The 19,304-nt window shown below is 49.7% G+C and overlaps 2 protein-coding genes across 5 annotated transcripts in view; one reads left to right on the top strand and one right to left on the bottom strand.

Moving 5' to 3' along the window:
• Positions 1 to 230: 230 nt before the first annotated feature.
• On the bottom strand, positions 231 to 15,063 carry LOC122382935 (pyruvate dehydrogenase phosphatase regulatory subunit, mitochondrial-like). Of its 3 annotated transcripts, XM_043368906.1 has the most exons (17): positions 14,909 to 14,982; positions 14,639 to 14,782; positions 13,415 to 13,669; positions 12,725 to 12,937; positions 11,980 to 12,143; positions 11,546 to 11,709; positions 11,093 to 11,291; positions 10,667 to 10,836; positions 9,997 to 10,189; positions 8,379 to 8,567; positions 7,716 to 7,867; positions 7,212 to 7,360; positions 6,419 to 6,626; positions 5,903 to 5,992; positions 5,404 to 5,583; positions 4,977 to 5,177; positions 231 to 1,791 (listed from the first exon to the last, which is right to left on the bottom strand). In XM_043368906.1, exons 3-17 carry the CDS (start codon positions 13,642 to 13,644, stop codon positions 1,576 to 1,578), a joined length of 2,718 nt encoding a protein of 905 aa, XP_043224841.1. In that variant the 5' UTR covers positions 13,645 to 13,669; positions 14,639 to 14,782; positions 14,909 to 14,982; the 3' UTR covers positions 231 to 1,575. The 3 variants fall into 3 exon arrangements, with proteins under 3 accessions (XP_043224841.1, XP_043224842.1, XP_043224840.1); XM_043368907.1 differs by having other exon boundaries at positions 14,639 to 15,063; XM_043368905.1 differs by lacking the exon at positions 14,639 to 14,782 and having other exon boundaries at positions 14,846 to 15,028.
• A 465-nt stretch (positions 15,064 to 15,528) lies between these two features.
• The window catches only part of LOC122382936 (band 4.1-like protein 5), a 47,971-nt gene continuing 44,195 nt past the window's right edge, over positions 15,529 to 19,304 (top strand). The window contains exons 1-2 of one of the 2 annotated variants that reach the window (XM_043368908.1): positions 15,529 to 16,006; positions 17,480 to 17,584. In XM_043368908.1, coding sequence (XP_043224843.1) covers positions 15,851 to 16,006; positions 17,480 to 17,584 — 261 coding nt within the window. In that variant the 5' untranslated portion in view covers positions 15,529 to 15,850. The remainder of the gene's footprint in view (positions 16,007 to 17,479; positions 17,585 to 19,304) is intronic. The other variant, XM_043368909.1, reaches the window with a different exon arrangement.

Raw genomic sequence — 19,304 nt, 5'->3', positions numbered from 1 at the left:
CACACCAAACCGTTCTCAACACCTCCCGTTTTGCAGACTCGTATGATAACCTACCGCGGTGCGCCATAGAGGCGGCGCACCGTCCAGCAGCACGTGCTTCTGCGCATCAGAAAAACGACACCGGTCGGCCCGTCTCGGGTGTCCGGGCCGGCGCAGCGGTCAAGAACCCGCCGTCGGCCGCGCACCGCCGCCGCAACAATGGCGATCACCGGCCGCCGACAGCCACAAAAAGACACGGAAAACACTGTATTGCGACACAAGATAAAAATCCACAAAATACGGCACAGCCGCGACCGGGTCAGACCGGGCCGGTGGGCGGCCGGCTGACCCGCACACAGGAGACGCACACTCGGGGAGACACGACGCCGGAGACACCGCGGCGGCCGGAGACCAGATCTGGTGGATACGCACCCATCCCGCACAAGGCCCGTGGTTTGATCCGATGCCTGAATCTACTCTACGCTATGCCAATGACTACCCTGTGCTTTGAAATGCCGTGCATGGGTAGCTAATTAGCTTCAGCTGAGAAGGCAATCGTTCCTTCCGTGCAGAATACAATCCGACTGATACCGAGCTACCGGCAGCGCAGCATCCTTCGGACAAAATGCCAAATTAACCTCCCGACCTGGCGTTTTCCGACGTTGAAGGCCACACTACTAAACACGTCACCCTGAGCAGACAGTTTGGGCACAAAGCGGAATCGAAACCCGCTCATTAATAAGTAGTTTGGGACGGGAGAACAACACACGACCCGTTTTCACAGCAGCAGCGGCGGCGGCGGCGGCGGCAGCGCAGTGGTAGCGACCTCGCTGCTCCACTCAGAGCTCTGGAGTTGACGCCACCGCTTCCCGGCACTCGATGGCACGTTATGGGACTGTTTGGGAACTTCTACAGGGATGCACGGCATCGCCAGAAGTTGGCACAAGCACAATCCACACACAGGCGTACACAGAGAGCAGCAAGAAGCCGCCGGACCTCACACACGCATGCAGCACACACAGACGCACACAACTACTCACTTCAGGCGACATATCTCATACACGAGTCACGAATCCCCGACAACAGTCGTCTGACTCACAATGCTAGAAGACTTAATGACTTGGAGTCAGAGTCACCGACTTTTGCACAACTCACAGAGTAACACAGTGCCTCAGTAGCTCACCACACAGCTCACAAATATCTCACATGGTGCGTTCACATCTCAGACTCACAAGCTGAACAACACTGGTCGAAAGCTCAGCAGGCTGCTCAGCGGTCTTCTAAAGTCTTCTGAAGCACCTTCGACAGCTTTGAATAATAGAAGCGAACCGCATACGAGTGACTGGACGAGCTTGATCATACGGAACATGTCTCGTTGTGTGCGCGTGTCTTATATGAGACTAGGGATATTAGACATTGCCACCAGCCTAGTAAAAACGGCTGACTCACTACGCCTAACGACGCTGCCGCGCTGAGGAGTAGCTCACACTCCTCACAACTCGCACCAATCTAGACCGTCTAGCTGAGTCAATCGGACACCTAAATAGCGGTATCGCGAGAGCGAAGGGGGCACTGACCGGCCGACCGGTATGGGGACTAACCGCGTTGTGACCACGAGGTGTGCTGAGTGGCCTGATAACGCTTCTGCGTCGGCTCCTGATACTTGGTCGGCAGGGAAGGCGAGACCAGCGACGGTTTGGCCGGGAACAGGCGGCCGCCGATGTTAATTTGGTAGTTGCCCCGTAGCACGTAGTCGCTGGTGATGACCGAGGGTGAGCCGGCTGATAGGTCCTGCACGAAGCCCAGACATACCTGGAAGGGTAGGAGTGGCTCGGTCAGAATGCGATGGCATTACAGATGTGAGAGAGATAGTGGATGAGAACGACCCCCCCCCCCCCAAAAAAAAAGAATGGCAGCGCTAGAATAAAAAGGACAAGAATCTTTCGCCTTTGAATGTTACCTAAGCAACACTCACAACTAGCAAAAAACGTTTAAATTGTTTCATAATTCTAACGTATATTGTAATCAGTAATCACATTTTCATTCACGCAGGTATTCGTCGGGCAATCAAGCGAAAAACGCCAATGTCTGTGTTAAGCTGTCCGTTATTGAACTGTCGTAAAGGCCATGACACAATTTTATCCCAAACTCCGCACAGCTAAATGTCAGATTGGTGGTCGGCATCAAACAGACGTAATCGTCGACAAGTGCTTACGTAATGGGTTCGGAAAGATCAAGTTTTTCAGGGTAAACAAGAATCAGAGAAGAGCGAGTAGATATTCAGGATCCGGTGTCAGAGTTTCGTTCGAGTCAGAACGGGGAAATTTTGCGCAAACTAAACACGAAGATCAGCATAACAGCTTCACCATCCGTTCGCGGCATTGAGCTAGGGAACAGGCTGTTACGCATCCCCCGATGAGCTTTAGCCGCTTTCGGTGAACGTCGACGGATGAATCTAAATCGCCGTGTCCATTCTGAGAAATATCAACGCACTTGGATGTTGCGACCGACAGTGATTGGGAATGATGAGCAGAAAAATACCGCATGCGCCGATTCTCAGCAGCATTGCGTGACGCAGCGATCTACTGCGTTTCGAGAAAACGAACTAATACAACAGCAAAGCAACATAAGCTCGCTTAAATACTTCAGTCAAAACATAGCACCTTCGATCGATTCAAAGCTCGCACATCAGCAGGTGGAGGACACACGCCAACCTCCTGATAGGACGTGCGACGTGGGCACGCTATTCAACACTCGTCAATATCTTTTCATGCTCGCCACAACAGCAGGGTGAGAACAGAACCGCGAAAACCGTGGGAGCTGCTGCGGCCGGTTCTTTCACTGCATCCTAACAAAAGTGCCTGAGGAGGCGGCAATCGACAGGTAAACAGGCCGGCACAAAGCAGCTTAGCCAGTGTCAGGGCAGCCCCGAATATACGTCCTGTGACGAACGTCAAAAACATGCTGCGCTAAGGCCAACCCTCTCACGAAACCTGAACCGGAAACAGGCCTGGCACGTGTATCGGACAATCAAAATACCGAAGGGAGTATAATACTACACCTTTTTGCATTGCGAGTCGGCATAGATTCAATTGACCGTAACTATAGGCGGCCCAGTTCGGTAAATGAGCATTGTGTTAGACTTACTTTGGACTGTTCGACAGTTTTCATTTCGTTAGTTTATCGGCTGTTTATTTTCGAACAGTGTCACAGTATATCGCCAAGGGCATTTGATATCGACGCTGACAATAGATTTAGTCTTAGGTCACTTAATTTAGTCGCTTTGCGATTGAATTAGGCAATATAAAATGGATTTCGTTAACGTATAATTTGATTTTTATATTTGTATTTTTCATCAGACGATGAAAATATTAGGCATGTGTTTTTGTGTTGATAAACTCATGAAGTAGCAAACTGACCACGTGGCGTCATAGCTACATCCTTTACACTTGAGCTTCTACTGGTTCCCGGTAGGCTAGGTGACCTCAAGCCAGGTCAGTGTGCTTGTGTCATTTGTTATCAAGATGCCGAGCCGCCGCCATACAGTTTGTGCCGCGGACTGCGAGAGAATAATCCAAGCGGTGGCAACGATAACGTTGCTGTGGCCCGCCAGTTGAGCGTAAAGAGGACGACCGGCTGGTCCATCGTGGCAAAGTGGACGCGTACCGGGGAGTTTGCTGCACGGAGGAGAGGGGGCAACCGACCGAGGAAGCTGGATGACATGATCGACTTCTACCTGATGCTGATTGACGACGACCCGAACAACCGGCGCCTGTCTGGCCAGAGAGGACATCTGGACCGAGTGACCGCAACGTCGCGGCGACCACTGACGGCGGCGGAGCATTCAGTTGTGTCCATTGATTTTGCTGCTTGTGTTCATTGTTATTGCAGTGTTACGTAATGTTTTTTTTATGTGGCATGGCCATTGGCCATACACAAATGAAATTTTGTCTATCATGTTGCTTTTTTTTACCAGAGGCATTTCAAGCTGATGAGCCATTACTGTGGATTGAAATGATTCGTTAGCTGCATATATTTATTAGTTTAATAAAATGTACTTGTATTAAAACCAAATTATGTTGTATCGTGCAGTGGGACTAAATAGCAATTCTATAGTGTTTTATGCACGTGTTACCAATTCATTATCTGCGAATATTTGTAGAGACAGGCCGCAAGTTCAATCAAACCAAATACAGCTATGGGTATGTCAATTATGAATGCTTAGCTCATACATATTGATTATGTATACGATGAAGTTGGATAAAATCGTAAACGAAATTAAAATACCTTTGTCAAAATTGATTCACGCCCGTCTATATCAGATGGACGTTGTCATATTCAGTGCACTATGTCTAAATCCACTGAACAGTGTCGAAGTTGCGCACACTGCCTATTTTCAATGCCCCTTATCGTGAAGGCGCGTTGTGTCGATGAGAGGCGCACAATGTCGAAAGAGCACGCCTGTTGCCGGCTTAAATGAAAAAAGTCTATATGACCTGCACAGATGCCGACTCGCAATGAAAAAAGGTGTATTAACAAACCTCTGATCTGCAATAACCACCATGCTACGCCGAAGACAAGACACACCTGTCTTTATAAACAAGAGTATAATCAAACAAAAACACGCATAAGTACCCCTTTGTGTGTGCCCAGCACCCACACGCACCGCACGCATCTACTGCGTGGCAGAGGCTCGCAGCTCGTGTCATCACTGTTTGGCCTGTCTCAGAGCCCCCTCTACAGCCTCGTTACAGCGACTCTCAGATTATCAAGCCTGAATTCACGCAGAAGAGAATTGGTAGAATAACCAAAGAGTTCTATCGTTAAGCCTCGCTGTGTCGATGCCCAATGCCGCATTTACATGAGTATTAGCAACGGCATCATTAGAACCTTGTTAGACTACACAAGCTATAAAAGGCGATGGAGTATACAGGCATAGTCGCAGTGTCAAAGCAAGACATCATCAGAATTCAGAACAGAAAGGTATGTCGACTCACCAGTTTTCCGAGGCTGTATCCGAAGGCGGAGGTAGTGACCAGGCCGCAGTAGGCGCCGTCGCGCAGGATCGGCTCGTGGCCCCAGGCCCACGGGTCGTCGGACGGGTCGTGCTCCTGCACGGTGAAGTGGACGTAGAGCCGCTTCACGCCCTCGGCCTTCTGACGCAGCAGCGCCTCCCGGCCGATAAAGTCCATGTCTCGCTGTGGGGAGGAGCGGCGTTGGTTAGAGAGTAGGCCCAGGCAGTTACATGTTAGGCAATGATCAACTTTAGGGCAGACATGCAGATAAAATATCGGTATCGAGACTGAGAACATCGACATCAAACAGTACCGTAATTTGAAATCATGCGGCCAAGTTTTCACTAAAACTTCCTAAGAGTTATACACCGAGTATCCCTGCTCTTCCGAAGCCCGAATCCGCACTCACGTTGAATTTGACCCGGAATCCCCGTCCGCACTCGAGCGGCGTGGTGGTGGTGCCCAGGTCCTGGCCCCAGAACGCGTAGAACTTCTCCACGCGCAGCGAGCGCATGGCGAAATAGCCGGCCAGCGCCACACCGTAGTCCTGTCCCCTCTCCATCAACAGGTCATACACGTACAACGCGTACTGCCGAGAAAGAGAACATAAAATATAGAGGAGCTATGCATAGTGTTAAAAGAGGACGCATTACCATTTATCGGCAGGATGTGCACACTGACGAAACATACCGTCAAGTCTGTCTGGCTGTAAACAGAAACACAAATAGCAACAAACGCACGTCTTGCCAGCTCATCCGTTAGCACACGCCAGTGAAATTGCTCTACATTTAGCACCTGTTTGAATCGCCCTACCGATTTCAATCGGCCTTCACCAGGCCATATGTCCCCGCCCCAGCTGTGGCCACAGTATATACAGCTGTACATGACCGTGGTGACCGTCAACCCACCTCGTTCGGCACGTAGAGCACCCAACCGAGCTCGCCAGTGTGTGTCATGTTCATGGCGCGGACTCCGGCGATCATACCCACGTCCATCTCCTGTGTGGGACGGACGGGGCAAGCTAAAGTCAGAGACGGACGAGTCAGCGGAGGATGGCAATCAGAAATAGAGGCTAACGCGGGCGGACGGTGGCTAACGGAGGACAAGGTTGGATGGAACATACTCGAAGTTCACTTGTAAAAATGTTAGCAATAAAGCTGGCTATACAATCACACTTGGAAGGAAAAAGGCATGAACAAGTCAACAAAGAAAAGGGCCAGCATGAGTTAACTAATTCAGAGTGATCCCCGTCGCATTTGCACAGGAATAACAAACAAAATTAAGATGTCCAGCAACTTATCATGAGGCTATTTACCACCTGACGCAACAAGTAGACTCAAACAATGATAAAATACACAATCCCCACGATCCACCCTATACCACTCACCTGTATCTACCTTTTGACAGCAAGCCGGTCATCTCACCTTGAATGTGAAGAACGGGAAGCTCTTTGGACTGAGGTCCTGGTCAGTCAGTTCCGACATGAGCTCGCGGGCCAGCGGTCCCATGACACACAGCGCCGTATACAGGGAGGTGATGTCGGAGACCACGACACTGCCATCGGTGGGTGCGTGCCGCTGCAGCCACGAGCGGCACCGGCCGTGCTGGATGGTCGGACAGATGAGCATGTAGCTGCGGTGAGGGGGGGGGGGGGTGTTACCACGGCGGCAGGGCGACGAGGAACAAAGTGTGTTCTGGGGGACGCCGTTCAATGTTTGCCTGGAGCGAGCGACACGCGAAGTCGCCACTGGTGAAATGTCAACAGACGATTGGCTGTACTGATACGGACCATCCAGGGGACACGTTGGCATTGAATGATTGAGTCGGCATTTTACCGGTGACATTGAAAGAATGAGCAAACATTTGTTCACCAGTCCCCAGAAACGTGTCAGCCTCGCACGTTCAGAAAACGACACAACAGACAACTGAAATGTTAACGGACAACTTACTTCTCATAGAATATCTACACACTTCCACCTCACAGAAGCCGCAAAACAAGTTATTTCACGGTAACGTTAACAAACTAGATTATCTAGGTTGTCTGAAACGATATTCAATGCATAGCCCAAACATAAGAAAATAATAAAATAAATACGACACGACACCCTACCCAATACTTATTAGAGACTCATCCCCCTCCCGTATCGGTTCCTATTCCCAAACCCGGCACTAATTCATCCCACCGCCACAGCCCCATCGTGACCCCTCATCCCTCACTGGTTGTGCGCGATGCGGGCCAGACTGCAGTCGTTCTCGTAGCCCCCGTGGCGGTTCTGCATGCCCGTGTGCAGGATGTTGCCCACGGGCACGTTGACGTCGTTACTGCACAGGTACTGCAGCATGTGCACCACCTCGTCGCCCTTGCTCTGAAAAAGAAGATATATCAGTCAGATAACGTTTTGAGGGATTGGGATAATTGCAAAAATATATCTTTCATAAAGCCGTATGCTATCAACAAGTGTACATAGAATATAGATGTGCAGTGCGTAGTGTGAATGCGTAAGATGCAATAAACATTATATTTTGTAATCATTCCACTACAACATGGCGCAGCATGCATTTTCTCCCTCCGATCCGTACATTACGTCAACCCAACTCATTTGCTCGAAATTCATTATCAAACTGTCCATAGCTCAGCTGATTCCTTACCTCCATATCACGCTCAACCTGCACCGCATGTTACCCCTCCGTCGACCCACAGATATCCTTCGTCGCGCTCACCATCAGGTCGATTTTCGTGAAGGACGAGTAGTCTGAGATGGCTACCCGCTCCCGACACGCGTTGTACTCCTCCTCGACCCGGTCGAACCAGCGCGGCTTGCTGAACGAGTCCGTGACGGCGATGGAGAACTCTGCTCGCCGCTGGGGGTTGCCTGGGGAGAGAATCAGAGTTCGCTCACTACAGTCTTAGATACAGCCAGGGTTTGAGGATCACGGTGCCATTAGGGTCCACACACTTCGGTCAGTCGGGAAACAAGAAGTCGAAGGAGAAGGCTAGTGAAAACGGTGCGGGTCGAGTCGGCAAGGGCGAAGACCTTTATGAGTTCGTTCCATGCCGGCACACATCGTATAAATGCCACGCGGAATCCAAGCAAAGTCCAGCAAGGAGCACGGAAGAAGTTACGAAACTGGTGACATTCAAAGAATACCAACCTCGGGTCTGCCGCGTTTGAAATCTCCAGTCTATCCCATAAGACAAACACGAGAAGACCATAAGCAACAAGCTAAGACAGTCAATAAGTCGAGTTGTTTTCCCCTAGCTCCCATTATCATATTGAGAGTAGGGACATTTTTATCTAGAATTTTATGTGCCTACTCTCAATACAATAACTGTCCAGATTATAATTACACTTGTCGGACATGAGCTGCCACTATCCCACTGACCGGATGTCGTCTGTCGATCAGTGCTGCTGACGGTGACTGCCGCCGGATCGAAGTAGGAGGGCCGCTCGTATCCCATCACGGCGCCGAACTGGGCGCCGCACTCCTTCATTCGCGGGAAGATGGGTGAGGTGCGCAGCCGCCGGCCCGACCGGTACTCGGGGAACATCCAGGGTATCCGCATACACTGGCCTGGGGGGAAGGGGGGGGGGGGGGGGTCACACTGTGTCACTGGGGTCATACTGTGTCACTGTGTTATCCAGTCACACTGTGTTACTGTGTTACAATATCCATGGAATCCGCATACACTGGCCTGAGAGACGGGGGGGGGGGGGGGCGTCACACTGTGTTACTGAGTTACTATGTCCACGGTATTCACATAAACTGACCTGAGGGGGGGGTCACACTGTGTTACTGAGTTACGATATCCACGGTATCCACATAAAATGACCTGAGAGGGGGGGGGGGTCACACTGTGTTACTGAGTTACGATGTCCACGGTATCCACATAAACTGACCTGAGGGGGGGGGGGTCACACTGTGTTACTGAGTTACGATGTCCACGGTATCCACATAAACTGACCTGAGGGGGGGGGGGGGGGTCACACTGTGTTACTGAGTTACGATGTCCACGGTATCCACATAAACTGACCTGAGGGGGGGGGGGTCACACTGTGTAACTGAGTTACGATGTCCACGGTATCCACATAAACTGACCTGAGAGGGGGGGGGGGTCACACTGTGTTACTGAGTTACGATGTCCACGGTATCCACATAAACTGACCTGAGGGAGTGAGGGTTACACTGCGTTACTGTGTTATCGAGTTACAATATCAGCAATATCCGTATACACTGGTCTAGAGTAGGTAGGGGGAGAGCGCCAGGGTGGTCACATAAAGTCACAGTGGGTGAGAAGTTTAGGGGCTGCGGCAGGTGCAGATATCGGGAGGTGATTGGTGTTTCCTGTGGTATCGACTGACAGCCTACAAATTAGTATACGCTTGCACCAGGTTTATGCAATGACGTCTCCTTAGACTAGTCCGTAAACACTTCTGTATCAGAGAAATGTCGGGAGTTCTGCGCCAAGCATTGTTCTGGATAGACGAGAACTTGTACTAATCAGACATTGGTCGTGGGGTTCTTGAAGTGACAATTCGTACACAGGAGAACCCAAAGAGCACCAAATGTAAGTACCTATACAGAAAGCAGAAATGACAGCCCACAATCTTTAACCTATCAAGTTTTGGTAGTTCACCCACAGCTCACTAAAGTTGTATATTGGACGATTAGAATGCACACCCACATATCATTCTGAAGTCGATTGTAGACATGCAATGACATAGACGACACCTATAATTTCAAGTTTCCAATGTCTGATTACACTGTTTGAGAAACTTGAGCAATCGTTCAACACCACACATCAAATCACACAAAATGAAACGATGGGTCGTTATCTACCTATCGACCTATCGACTCTCCGAACTGTTATCAATATTGTCTCATCGGTACAGTACCTACAGTTTACTCTATACTGTAGCTATCTTCTCTCCTTTTCCCGGTCTTCCTCCCACTTCACCGTCCTCCACTCCCCCCACGTCACCGACCTCCCCTCGGTCCTCACCGGGCACCTCGTGGATCCGTGTCCTCAGGAAGGTGCGGTTGTTGTGCAGCGCCAGGAAGCGGCGCACGTCCATCTCATACACGTCCAGGTGCGGTTCTCCCTCGACGATCCAGTAGGCCATGATGCGGCCCACGCCGCCGGCCGCTGCCGTGCCGCTGGCGCCCAGACCCGCCGCCACGAAATAGTTCTCCAGCTGGACGCCAGGGGGTCAGACGGTGTGAGGAGAGATTGAGCGTGTGCGTGGTTTTCAGGGTCTTAAGGTGTTTCAGGCTAACATGGTAACTGCAAAAGCAATATGTGGCGCAATAGTTCCTAATATGTACCGTACAGTTAGCTAAAATGAGCTACCTTCATAAAGCTAAGGGTCTGTAATTAATAAAACAATGCCTCGTCTCGTTCATAACTGCAGGCAACAGCAGTTCGATTCTAATAATATGGGAGCACCTTTTGGCCACACGAGCTCCCATGCCAAGACTCAGCAGTTTTAACAACGCTGTCATGACTAAGTGACATCATGCGTATGTGTCGCGACCTAGCACTCTCCTTCACATCAAGTAACAAACCATCAGCCCCAAATTTCCATCATTAGCCCGAGCCCGCCAATCAGCACTTCCCCTGTCACCCAGCACCCCCATACATGCAACCATACCCTGACGCGCCGTCCACCCACCTCGGGCACCTCTCCCATGATCCACTGTCCGTCCGGCGAGTACGTCTCGGGCGACGATATCAGCCGGTCGAGCGTGGCGTCCCCCACGCCCGGCACGCGGTGCACAATCTCGTGAAGCAGGCCGTAGAAGTGGTCCCAGTCCGGCTGCAGCGACTCCGAGTCGAACCGAGCTGCCGGCAAGAGTCAGGGAGACATGTGATGGCAACGGGATGGAAGAGATTCGCCAACCATACCGCGGGTGGGGCGGCGACTCATGATATGGCGATGCTTAAGTGGAATTGTATGATTTTGTTGTAGAAGTGTCAGCTGAGAGTCAGTGGCGATAAGGCGAATAATCTGCAATAACCAGTGAATAATGTGCTTGTGCAGAATGAGTCACTACGGGGACTAGTGCCCTATCTCATGGAATTTTAACCCGTCACGCACCTGGCATGAACTCCATCTCCTCGAATGCCGGCTGGGCGTTCTCCTCGAAGCCGCCGGCCACGATGCAGCCGTCCTTGGCGCGCACGTAGATCCGACCGTCGGGGTCGACCACCGAGGGCATCTCGCTGAAGTCGGGCAGCTCCATTGAGTCCACCGGCTTGGTGGCCAGGAAATAGTGCTCGCACGGATGCACCGGCACCTGGCGGAGAGACGACGAACTTGTTATACAACCAGCAGGATGCTAGATGGTGCGCTTTTACTTCTTAGAAGGGCGTGACGCCGCATCCGAGGAAAAATTCTATGTATTTGTGGAAAATGCTGCTCCATTGACAAGATTTCATTGCCCCAGTGGTTCACTGACATTGATCCATTGAATGATTCGTACAACCACACAGAAGTCACAAGTCCAATTATCACGCATGAAACCAGTATCTGGACTGATCCCAATCTCACCTTGACATTGGGCTCGCTGAGTTTTCCGAGGTCATGGCTCCAGTACCCTGCCACGTTGACGAACCGTTTGCAGCGGATGGTGCCAACGTCTGTCTCGACGCCCGTCACCCGGCGGCCGTCGCTCAGCACGCGCAGAACTCGAACTCGCTCCATAATGGTGGCGCCTGTGCAGAGTCAGAGCAGAAGAGTATCGGGTAGGAGATGATAAACGAAGAAGAAGAAGAAACTGTACACTGGCACGAACATTTTTTCTAATGTTTCTGCGGTTCTTGTCTCCCCTAGCTATCTACGACAAAATGGTTAGATGAATTGACCATCAACAGATTCTGAAAAGCAGTTCCCCAACAGCTCGCAGTTCAAACGGATGGAGCTGACACATACATGTCACGATCAAAGTGTCGGCAGTCAGGCCAGTTATCCAAACCCCGCCGCACCTCTCTGCTGAGCGATGTCGGCCAGAGTCCGGGTGAGTTTGAGCGGGCTGGCGGTAATGTCCGAGGGGATCCACAGGCCGCCCTTGAGGTCCTCGGTTCGCAGCAGCGGACAGTGCAGACGCACCTGGTCCGGTGTCAGCATCTGGAAATCCGTGTCCAGAGACCTGGGCGGGGTGGGAGACGGTCACTTTGGGTCGAGCTGAGACCGGCACGGCAGTTACTGACAGAACAGCAAGGACCGGCAAGGAGCCACCAACAGACGACCAACTTATTCGCAGAACTGTGACCGACAAACAAATTCATAGGCGTGCCAATCTGTTAACACATTGACGATAAACCAAAACGAGCATAACGGTCACAGCCGCTCGCCTGCTGTGACTGCCCACACCACGAATCCTTCCCTCGTCTTCCCGTCAACGTGCCGTCGTGTACTGACTCTGGGAGAGCGGTGAGTGCTGACTCTGAGAGGGCAGTGAGTACTGACTGTGAGCAGGCGCGGTGAGTGCTGACTGAGAGAGCACGGTGAGTACTGACTGAGAATGCGGTGAGTACTGACTGACAGCGCGATGAGTACTGACTGAGAATGCGGTGAGTACTGACTGACAGCGCGATGAGTACTGACTGAGAATGTGGTGAGTACTGACTCACAGCGCGGTGAGTACTGACTGTGACAGCGCGACGAGTTATACTGACTGAGAGCGCGGTGAGTATAACTGACTCTGAGACCGCGGCGAGTTATACTGACTCTGATAGGGCGGTGAGCCGGCGGTACTGCTGCATCCTCTCCTCGTTCCTGGCCAGGTGGAGGCTGCCGTACTCTTCCATCCCCACATCATATCCGGCCTCAGTCAGTCGCCGGAACAGCACCTGACTCTTCCGCACCAGCTTAGACTGGGCGCGCGTCAGCTGGTTCATGGAGACGATACCGGCCGCCAGACTGGTCACGCCGCTGCCCAGTCTGTGGCGAGGCAGAGCAGACAGAGGGTCAGGTCAGGTAGCAGGACGTAAGATCACAGGACGGCCTGGCAGAAAGGCATTCAAACTAGGCACATCAAACATTCAAAAAGTGAATTTAAAGAAAATAAGTAGGTACGAAATAGGTAAGCGAACACACGCCGAAAATAACTGCTACTCCGATAGCACGGGCAGTAATTTTGCCTCCTTTGCAACATTTTCTGTCTGGTTTGTACTCACTGTCCGAGGTCTATGAGGACGGTATGTAATCACTGGCCGAGATCAACTAGGGTGGTGTGTACTCAGTACTCACTGCCCAAGGTCCATGAGGACGTTGTGTACTCACTGCCCAGTGCCCAGTGCCCATGAGGACGGTGTATACTCACTGTCCAAGGTCCATGAGGACGGTGTGCGGCATCAGACCGTGATCCGCTCCGGTAAATACTCACTGTCCAAGCTCCATGGTCCGGTCTGTACTCACTGTCCGAGGTCCATGAGGACGGTGTGCGGCGCCAGGCCCCGCTCAGCCAGGTGGTACAGGATGGAGGTGCCCAGCAGCCCGCCGCCGCAGATCACAGTGTCGGCCTCCTCCGGCAGCGGCGGCCGCGGCGCGCCGCCCTGCTGGTAACCGCGCGCCGCCAGCCACACGGGGCCGCGTGCCGCCCGAGACAGCTGGCCCAGCAGCGGCAGCGGCACCGGCAGCGGCGCCATCGTCAGCGCGAGAAGTCGGACACCGCTGGCGACAGAACCATACAACAGAGGACGGGCGGGTCAGAACGCACCGAGCTAACTCCACTCCACACAGTGCTTATGACAGAATCACGCAGCACACGATGGGCGGGTCAGGAACTGATGACTTCCTGTTTGAGAAACAATGAACACTAACCATGAAGCATGTGCTCTAAGGAGCTGCCTATAAAGATGATTTTTAGAAATAAATTTCTTTTGAGTGTATGAGATGAGAGATTGACAGAGCTGAAGCCCACATTAAGCAGGGTGTGCTTTGCCTCCCTGCCATCCGATTGGGCAATTTTAGTCAAGGTCTAGAATGTAAAGCACGGCAATCTTGATGAGATATTTTTGGCATGGAGGGACTCAGCTGGTGAGTGGCCCAGTGCAGCTTCATTGTGGTATGGTGCCGATTGTCCGTGGAGGGGGTGTGGATGCTAACAAGTTAGGTACCATGCAGAATTACTGTGCAGGAGCTGATTGTTGTCCAAGAAGATGATATAAGTACAGGAATCACAGTGCAGTCAACAAGGGAATAATTGCCCTTTTATTGTAGTTTTTACATGAAAAGTGCAAATATCTACAACTTGTGGTAAAAATTGCCACTGCAGATTTCCAATCACCTTGCTGTGGGCTGGCAAGAACCACCTAAGCAGGTGCAACTTGTCAACACTGTAGTCTAAGACAACAGGAGAATTTAGGTAAGCACCAAACTTAGCATGCCCATCAAAGCCAGACATGGTATGTCACATTCAACTGACTTCAACTGACTGCAGCTGCTTCCACTAACCACACCATCCCCATTGGGAGTTTCTTATATCAAGCATCAGAGCAGCTAGAATAAAGGCCCTAAAACATAGGTAGAACCAAGGCTCTCACTAAATGGACACCAACTGCAGATGCTTTATCAACTGAGCTTATCAGGCTCATGGTTGCTACAGTAGGGAGAAAGGGTGAAATAATATCCAGTACCTACCTATCTGGTGTAGAAGAACGTGTAATTCAAAAAAGAAATGGGCTTATACAACATAGACCTCGACGTCTTCTTCCAGAGCCCAAACAACCTTGATTCTTGATTCGTGATTAAAATTCTTTCAAGCTGTGGTTATAAATGCTTGGCCTGAAAACGTAGTTTTGTAACACTTAGGTACCTAACTAGAAAAGCGATATAAAATTGTCATACCTTGACATCAAATCCAACAAAGCAAAATTACAATCGCTGCAAACCGTAAATATGGGTTACTACTTTTATTTTTCCACAAACTTCTTCTTTAAATCTTCTTATCCAGGCATTTGAAAAATATCATGTTTCCCAAACACCTCAATATTTTACACTTCAACCCCTATATTTACGGGTCCCGTCGGCATATATGACGCTCATGCTACAATAATGGTGTGAATGAAAACAACGTGTTCAAAATGCTCTTGATGGTTCACCAGCTCAGTTGCAAATGAGTACGGTTCATCTTTATTTTCAGCTAATGTAATAGAAAACAAGCATAACAAGGATCTTGGAGGAATACAAACCCTCCACCAAAATTGGAAATGTGAAGTTAAATTTTTAATTTCATTCAAAAAGTCAATTCAAAAATAATTAGTAAATTTAAGGCTTCAGATCATTCAAATGCATCAGTTGAATTTAGTGCAAACAATTTCAATAATTTCCGATGGAAAGCTGTCTTTCTAATAAAAATACATCGAATTTCAGAGTTATTACATATTATAGCATTACAGCTGTAAAGAGGGTAAAATAAGAAAAAGAGAAGACAGTTTCTTAGTCGTGTGTAGTATGGGGCAGCGATACAAGAATTTAGTGGTTGGTACCATCATTAGCTTCTCATTTCGAGGTCCCATCCCTCTGACGCCATCAGCAACACCAGCAACACAACAAGCAGCAGTTGACTGGAGGAATTCGTTGAGTGTCGTGGCGCCGCGTCGTTGTGTGTTTCGTGGGGCGTGTGCGAGGATGTTAGTGGACAATTCTTTTGCATAAATTGCATTATCTTTACGTTTTGGGAGTGAACAACAAGCTTTATGTGGCACTGTGCTAATTCGTCGGGAAGGAATCCATAAAACGGTGGTTTGGGTGCCGGAAAAAGTTGCGTTGCCGGGGCGACTCGGTGAATGGCGGGTCAGCGATGATTACCGTTATGTGATATTTAATATTTGTTAGTTATTTAAAACCAACATGCTGAAGTTCTTCAGTAAGCGTCATAAAGGGCGCGCTGGGCAGCGTATTGATGGTAACGGAGTGAACGATCAGCATGGAGTGAAACACAACAAGCATATCCTGCAATGCAAGGTTCAGCTTTTAGATGGCACAGATATATCTGTAGAACTTCCAGTAAGTACCTATTTCAGTTTTGCTATAGCTTTTGGTTTTTACTTGCTTAATTTTTGAAGTGGGTATTATTTCCCAAAGCCATACCGGAAGGCTTAGCGATACTTTATTGCAACAACATACTGATGCATGAAATGCTGACATTGTATATGAGGAGAAATGCTGCTGCCTCAATCTTGTTTATGTGTAGGTACCAGTTTGGTTGTAATCAGTAGAATGTTAACCCGCGCCGGGCCGGGGGGGTGTTTGAACACCCCCCCCTGCGGTTTTTCGCAGAAATCTCAAAAACGGCGGCGCGGAGCGCCGCCGTTTTTGGCACACCTGTTTGTACATCTTTTCCGCACATGTTGTGAAAATTTCAGACCCAGGTCGCCTTAGGTCAGGTCACCAGGTCACGCCAAGTGACCTCACCTCAGAAAAAATAAGAATGCTCGTCATTGCTACACCGATTGATCGATTGCCTTGAAACTTTCAGCGATTGATTAGAGAAACAGTGTCTATAAAATTTATATCTCGGAATTTCGATATCGGTGACCTAAGGTCAGGTCAATTTTGCGGCCTCTCCATTATAAGTCAATGGGAGAAAACTGAAAAGCGTCTGTTTTGCACGAACGCCATTCTAGACACTCTCGAACATCGAGATGTAGGTAAAATTGACACACTGAACCAGAAAATGGCAACTGTGACCCCTCGTTATGTCCCCGAGGTCATCTCAGGTCACGAACAGAATCTAACAGTTTTTCGCTAATAACTTCTGATAGAGGCGTCCTAGAGCGCTGAAAACGCCTTAGATGTGTTCGGCTCGACGTTGCGGATCGACTGATATGCAACATGACTTTTTCCGGTCAGGTCATGACCTTGACCTGAGGTCAAATTTTCAAGTTGACCTTTCAAGGTCAACTTATAGTTCATTCGACGCGTCGCGACGAGAGGAACACGATGCTGGCAAAAGTAATGTCATGGCTCTTTTGAGTCAAAAGTTATCGCCGAAAAACCGATTTTCGTAAAAACGGCTATTTTTGGAGTTTTTGTCCTCTGGAGGCTAAACCGTTGACCTGAGGTCAAATCTGAGAACATTACTCAGAAAGGCCTGTAAAAGGGCTATCGAATGCGCTTTTCCGCGGCGCTGTAGCTCTATCGGTTCCCGAGATAGCCGTTGGCAGTTTCCAAAATGTTGAAATAGTCAGCATTTTACCTTTGGTGACCTCTGGTGACCTGACCTTTGACCTGACCCAAAAAATGACCGAAGTGTTTTCGTCCTTATTTTGGACGTTCTTTCGATTGCCGCTTACCGCGTGTCGTTACGTGGCCCAGGAGCCGAGTTAGAAGGGGGGGTGTTCAGACACCCCCCCCCCCCCCCGGCCCGGCGCGGAATCTCAGAGCACCGGCCCGGCGCGGGTTAACACCTAAGTTGTGACTATGCAATGCCAGCTATTTTGATAATGCTATGTTAACATTCATATACTTTTATTTCAGAAAAAGGAGCTGGGCCAGGCCCTCTGTGACCAAGTGTTCTACTCTCTGGACCTCATAGAGAAGGACTACTTTGGCCTCCAGTACACAGACCACAACCATGTACAGGTCAGTGTCTGATTCAATAAAATAAGGTACTTCACAGTTCTGAAGCATCAATTATCAATAAAGAATGCATGTCAGTGTATAATATTCCTGGGTATAGGTAGGCGCTTTTTCAGTTGAGTACCCAGCCATAGATAACCAGTCATCTTTTGTCATTTTGGTCCAGGATTTACAATTCTTATTTCAAAATGGCATGCATATTGCAGAAAACCTATATAATATACACCTACCTACACTACACAGCTAGCAGGACTTTACCAGGCCACCCAATTTATGCATGGGTCACCCACTACCCAGTATGCACTGACTCAAAAGTGCATTTTGGTATAGGTAATTTCTTAAGCAGTCATTGAGCAGAATATATAGTTGAGATGATCTGTTCATTCTTCATTTCACTGGCTATGGTGTCAGGTGCCAGCAATATGATGGCATGATAAAGTTTATTTTTGTTCAAAGGAATGAAACATTCCTTTAGAATGAGTCATATCATGATATCTGATTTGGCATGTGTGATGTGACTTCAAAACCTACCTATATGATGTGTGTATTGTGAGGTTATCATGCTTTTATGCATTTACAAGTGTGGGACAGTATGGTTTAGTTAGGTGCAAGACCAATCCCTGTAGCTTTTGTTCCTAAAGGCAGCATTGTGCTTCTGCTGTAATGGAGACCCAGCCAAACCATGAACCTGGAAAGTAGAGTGAAATAGCCAGATGTTGTAGAACATCTTTGCTGTATTGCTATGTTCAACTCAGTGTTCAGTTATCTGTGGGTCATCTATGGATATGCTTTTAGGGCCTTGGGTATAATAGAGGCCATGCTACTTCCCTTGAGGGTAGTCTGTGTGAGAGGGCTAGTCAGACACACACCATTGCCAGTGATAGTGAACATGAGTTTCCTGGACATCCAGCATCCGCCATCTGGTGTGTATGTTTGGGCCACATTTCGCCAACATATAGTGTCCATCCATCCGTGTTCGATTTTCCACGCATATTTGCGTCCCATTTGTCACGGGGTGAGAAATGGATCGGTCGCCTGGCAGCGGATTGGGTTCCCATGCGGCCGGCGACTGGCGGGCTGTTGTCGGCCGTTTCCGTCTCCGCCGCGTTACGTCATTAGATCGAGCATCGGCCGTGGCGAAACGCCGCCGATAAGCATCGCATAATCGTCAGCGGTCTGACGGCGCGGATCTTCATTTGACGCTCCACGTGATGATGGCGTCATAGGGAGACAATCGACTGAGCCGTGCGAGGTGCATACAAAGTCAGCTTCAGAGGTATTGCACGATGTCGTGAACACACACCTCTGCGATTGATCGCTCATTATTATCATCATCAATCATTACCATCATTAATATAGTATTCCTGATGCTGCCTTTTGTCTTCTCAATTCCAATGAATGTGTTGATCAGGACTTTGTTCTGCAGTTCGTTTGTCTGTCGTTGTTTCGTTATTGAAGAACTCGCTAACTTATCTCGCTCTAGCCGGCCATTGAACGTCGTCGGGACACGAGCACATCGCAGTTTAGCGGTCAGCGTCCCCTTCTCTGTCGTTCCTCTGTCCTTGTCGTGACCCGCAAAATCACAGCTCGTTACTGACTCACCAGCCCTCTTACCATGTGGGTCGTGCTCCTCACAACTTCAACCAGCCATGCCCCCTCCTCATTCGTCCCTCTACACATGTCGTCGAAGCCAGTCCTCATTTCTCTGTCCTCCCATGTCGCT

Source organism: Amphibalanus amphitrite, unplaced genomic scaffold, assembly GCF_019059575.1.
Source record: "Amphibalanus amphitrite isolate SeventyFive unplaced genomic scaffold, NRLGWU_Aamphi_draft 000150F_arrow, whole genome shotgun sequence".
Taxonomy (NCBI): domain Eukaryota; kingdom Metazoa; phylum Arthropoda; class Thecostraca; order Balanomorpha; family Balanidae; genus Amphibalanus; species Amphibalanus amphitrite.
The sequence above is the reverse complement of the archived record's forward strand: the minus strand, read 5'-3'. Positions and strand labels throughout refer to the sequence as shown.